Source organism: Haliaeetus leucocephalus, unplaced genomic scaffold (genome assembly GCF_000737465.1).
Source record: "Haliaeetus leucocephalus isolate CR32 unplaced genomic scaffold, Haliaeetus_leucocephalus-4.0 Scaffold384, whole genome shotgun sequence".
Taxonomy (NCBI): domain Eukaryota; kingdom Metazoa; phylum Chordata; class Aves; order Accipitriformes; family Accipitridae; genus Haliaeetus; species Haliaeetus leucocephalus.
Genome location: NW_010972820.1, coordinates 8,122,117 through 8,126,965, shown reverse-complemented (window position 1 = coordinate 8,126,965; position 4,849 = coordinate 8,122,117). Strand labels below are relative to the sequence as shown.

At 48.6% G+C, this 4,849-nt stretch overlaps 1 protein-coding gene across 1 annotated transcript in view; it reads right to left on the bottom strand.

Moving 5' to 3' along the window:
* Nucleotides 1-2,546, bottom strand: part of LOC104835459 — a 2,961-nt gene extending 415 nt beyond the window's left edge. Inside the window, exons 1-3 of the mRNA XM_010573453.1 lie at nucleotides 2,381-2,546; nucleotides 2,001-2,067; nucleotides 15-368 (exon numbers count right to left, since the gene is read on the bottom strand). Coding sequence (XP_010571755.1) covers nucleotides 15-368; nucleotides 2,001-2,067; nucleotides 2,381-2,431 — 472 coding nt within the window. The 5' untranslated portion in view covers nucleotides 2,432-2,546. The remainder of the gene's footprint in view (nucleotides 1-14; nucleotides 369-2,000; nucleotides 2,068-2,380) is intronic.
* Nucleotides 2,547-4,849: the final 2,303 nt, after the last annotated feature.

The following is a 4,849-nucleotide window of genomic DNA, read 5'->3' as shown; positions in this document are numbered from 1 at the left end:
CCGCGCCGCCCGGCTAGGCGGGAAGCGCTCGGGTCCCTCGGAGCATGCGGTAACCCTGCCCGAGGGTCGCGTTAGCCCTGGCTCCCTGCGCTTACTGGAGTTTAAAGGGCAAAACCAGGGGCGACCGTCTCGCTTTTCCATACTTCTTGCCTCGGTGAGGCCCACCGGACCAGGACGCTGCCCGGCTTCGGCGCGCGCTGCCTGGACTGCACCGTCGAACCAGCTCTGGCTGCCAGGCACGGCGGAGGAACAGCGCGCCGTTTCTTTTCTGACTTGTTTCCGCTGGCCATCAATTGCTGGTGCGCGAGTTGCTCCGGTAAACGTTAAACCTGGAGTCCAGTTTGGCCGTTTGAAAACTTTCATTCTGCCTGCGGGTGATACGGGAGCATGTTCAGACGTCCACACGTGAATGTAATCCCGCCGTACTCCCTCCTCGGAGGCTGTGCCCGAGCAGAAGGCCCTCCGAAGGAGCTCGCTTGAAGACGTAGTTAATTATGGGTTGGATAAAGGGGTGACCCACAAAGCCAAGGAACATAAAGCTATTAATACAGATGCAGTTATAAATACATTACATAGCAACGTGTATGTATCAGTTCTCGCCTAGCTTCGTATCGACCTAAACGAGGGACCAGATTTAGTACAAAAGTAGCTTTGTCTCTGATACCAGATATAGACAGCTGCACGCGTTGAGAAGTAGGTGTGCTGCTGAAGCATTGCTGGGTAGAATTAGCAGACAAATTAAATTATTCCTGATTTATTTAGCATTATAGACAAGCAATGAGATTTGAAAACCATTCAGTTTCATTAGAAAACGGCAAGGCCCTGATCCTGCGTGCCTTACACGTCCTGCTAAGTCAGGGCTAAGGCCCTCAGGGTCTAGTTAGGTTTCGAATTTAAGTGGCACTCAAGTTAGGAATAGTTCGGCGTGATTTTATTACAAGGGACAGCATTTCAGCACGCATACAATTAATCCTCAGTTATCTAAATATAGTAGGAGACACTGAATTAATCAGAATGAATGCAGGTTCGAGTAATGGAAATAATTTTCACTGCAGCTCCATTTTGGGTCACGACGTTGCGAGCCCTGCCATGGCTTTTGTTGTAACGTGGCCCCTTACGGGAATGCAGGGCAGCTCAAAAAGACACCAGCTACTCTGCAATTGTGATACTGGCATTCGCGTGTATGATTTAGCAGTTGGTAAGGGAGGAGAACCGCAGTAGCGCTGAAGAGCCAGGAACCAAGATCAGACAAGGCCGTGCACGATGCGAAGACGCTTAGTCCAACATCGCGTCCCCGAGGAGCCTCTACTTGTGGCTTTCAGCAGTTAGCCAGAGAAGGCCGGCTGCAAAGCTGTGACTGACGCTCGGCCCCTTCCCAAAACCTGCTGCTGCTTGGGGCTGATTTTGACCAGCGCAGAAACTTCCCTGTAGAGCACTTCCTCAGGTCCCCGAGGTTCCAGGGAAGCGTAGCACTTTGACCTTGGGCCGGATTACAAGCTGCAAATCTAGTCCTAAATGATATTATCATCTTCATTTATTTATTTAATTGGCATTGCATTACTGTACAGGCATTGCCATTAGGTCTCATTGTATTGGGTGAAGGCCCTGCACGTGGTAAGAAATGCTCCACTCCCTGGCAGAATTGCAGTCTAAGTAAGGCAGGCCAGGGCGGGTGAAAGGAAATAAGTAAGTAGTAACCCTATTAAAGAGATGATGGACTGAGGCACCAAGCAATTACATGACTGTGCTGAGGTCATACAGGAAGCCCATGTCAGAACTCAGAAATAAAACTAGATCTCCTGAGTGCCAGCCCTGGGCCTTTACTGCAAGATTACTTGCCCTCTTCAGAATTCACTGGTTTATCAGCCGTACAGTCTTTATCACATAAGTCATGGTACCAGTTCTTCACAGCTCCACACAGCACCTGTGTGCCCATGATACTGCAAGTTTAGAGGTGCAATTAAAACCACAGTATAATTGATCCCACACGTTTTACTTACCAAATGTGCATGAGCAAAACAGAAAGACAGAGGAGCCCTTCTTATCACCGTTCCGTGGCTGGGCCCACTGAAATATGTGTAAAAACTGATCAAAATTGAATCTAAAGCCTGCACAATTTCCAGTCTCTTCCTTTAAGTACTTTAATGCCCCAAGGGTGGGATTTTCAAAAAGGCTCTGTTTACGGGAGTTTTATCACTGACTTCAACAGGAATAAAGTTAGGCCAGCCCTGAGGCCATTTGAAAGCCTCGCTCGCTCGCTTTACTGTGCCTGCTTAGACTGGGAGTGTTTCTGGTCAGAGCTGTGTCTTCTTCTGCCTCTCCTTTTATCTACTATCCCCACTCAGGTTTACATGGAGAACATGTGTACCTATCAGGGTACCTGATTATATGGATCTGGCGGGGTCACAGTTACTTCGCAGCTCCGAGTCATCTCTGTGGGTGATCTCAGCCACACGTGGAGCAGGCAGGACCCATGGGTTGTGGGGCCTCTGGCGTACTGCTTTGGGGGAAAGTAACGTTCCTGTGACAGCACTCTGGGTGGGAATCGTCCTAAGCGATTTTTGCGTTAACTCTTTTGAGCTGCTACGTTCAACTACAGCAGGCTATTATCAGCTCAGCTTTCATTCTCATTCTTCCATTTTGTCGATTCAGAGTGTCAGCTTCCCATAAGAGTGTACCAGTTCATGGCGGTAACCCAGATATGATCCTTCCTTCATTCTGCCATAACCTACATTTTCCCAGGCTGGTAGTTAGAGAAGTGCAGGTCACATTTCTGGCTTTACCTCTCTTACACAAATATCCTACTGCAGAAGCATTGTTAGAGCTAAAGTTGCATGGGGGTGGGCGACCTGGAACTTCTCATCATTATAGAAATCTACTGTAAAACATACTGCCGCTCAATAAAACGATGTTATATTGCAGTTACATTAAACAACGGCTGATTGTCTACAGGGACTTCACACAAACAAGTATATGACGGGTTGGTTTGTAAGCCACCTGCAGCCTGGTCTCCGAGAAGTTTGTGTCCACTGCAATAACCCCATCCACTCCTCCCATCCACCCCGTGAGAGAGCGGCTCCCTCAGTGTATTTTTTGTTCTTCCCACAGTTCCCTACTATGTCCTTTAAACACAGACTGGGCAAAGGGCAGTAGGTTTTGTGGCTGATTCAGAGCAACCTGTGAGCTGATTAGAAAGAAATGTCGTCTATAAGCCGGCCAACTTCATACTCTGAGACTTTAACCTTTCTGCCCAATTTGGCTAGAACTGGCTAATGGGTTCCACAGTTATTACAGGGAGATTGGCTGACTGGCAGATAGACACAGAGCAAGGGTCCAAATTGTGCCACGGAGACATGAAGGATTTGCCAAAGACGGCTACAGCGTTCTGACTATAAAATTTTCCTCAAAGTGATGAACAGCAATTTAAAGATCAATTGAAGTTGGACTTCAGCCTGTGAACTGGCTGACTGACCGCTCTAATGGAGGGGAGGGGAAGGAAGAGAAGTACAGTAGCAAAAGGAGACAGTGACATTACTACTGTGGAGAGAAGAACTCTTTCCTCGAGGGATCTTGACAATTTGGGGACCGAACTCTAAGGCTAGAAGCACTCAGCTCTTCATACACCTAAACTTCAGCACCCACTGCTGAAGAATTCGTGACCCATTTCTGCACTGTGTGCACTACAGTGACTGCAGTCATCCACATTAAAAAACAGGATCACCTTTCTGGAAGAAACAATCTTTACAATGAAACCTCAAAAAAAACCTGGTCGCATAAGGAGCTGTGAAGCTGAGGGAGTGGGAAAATTCAACCCTATAGATTCAAAAATTGTTATTAAAGCGGCCTCACCTCTGCTGAAGCTGCATTGCCAAGGCCCACCGAAAAGCTGCACCTTGTAGGCCCAGAAAGGCTCAGCTTCTCGTGGCTAGAAGTAGGTTTCTAACAGTGTTTCGTACACTTAATAACAGCCACAAATAGCAGTGCATAGCGGTATTGCCAGCTCTCTCAGCTTTCTTTATGAGTCCTGCAACACTGGTGTTTTCCCGAGATCCCTGTTCTTAAAGTCCCATTAAAGGCGCATCTCAGCTTCCATTTTAAACCAAAAGCCAAGTTCCTGATGCGCCATGGATGTGACCCAAGTATACTTTCAGGGCCAGCAAGAAAGTAGGGAAAAAACCCAACCCTAATTGCATATTTTAAAACCTTTTAAAACCTGATTTTTAAGCTGGCATTACGCTACTCAAAAGCCTGCATCATAATTTTTGAATACTTGGAAGTACAGGCAGTTATTGAGTTTATATCATTAGGGTGAAACGAGTCAAACTGCTAAGATCCAGCACGAAACTCCACCTTTTTTTTTTTTTTTCCCCCTCCCCTACATTCATCTTCGGTGGCACAAAAGGATTTAATGTTCCCAACAGCAGTTTCTGTTAATGATCGAAGGAAGTATTTAGCCATCTCCCCATGCCTCCTGCCCCACCAGGACACCTCCAGGGACCTCCCCAATACCTGTGAGGACAGACAGACAGACAGCCAGCTCTCCCACTTGGCTGGGGCTGGCCCGAGCGGCCAAGTGCCGTTCTGCCCCGCCACTGACTCGTTGCGCAACCCGGGCACGTCACTTAACCCGCCCCGGTTACCCCATACGGGCTTAATTATACGCACTTATCGCTTAATTACTCCACTATTATGATTTAACACCTTCCTCTGCCCACACCCCGGCGGGCAGCGGCCCGGCCCGAGGAGCCGGCGGCGGGGTTCCCTCAGCGGGGCGTTTAACCGGCGGGGGGGGAGGGGCGGCAGAGCCACCCCCGAGGCGCTGCGAGCCCAACGGCCGGCAGCTACTCCG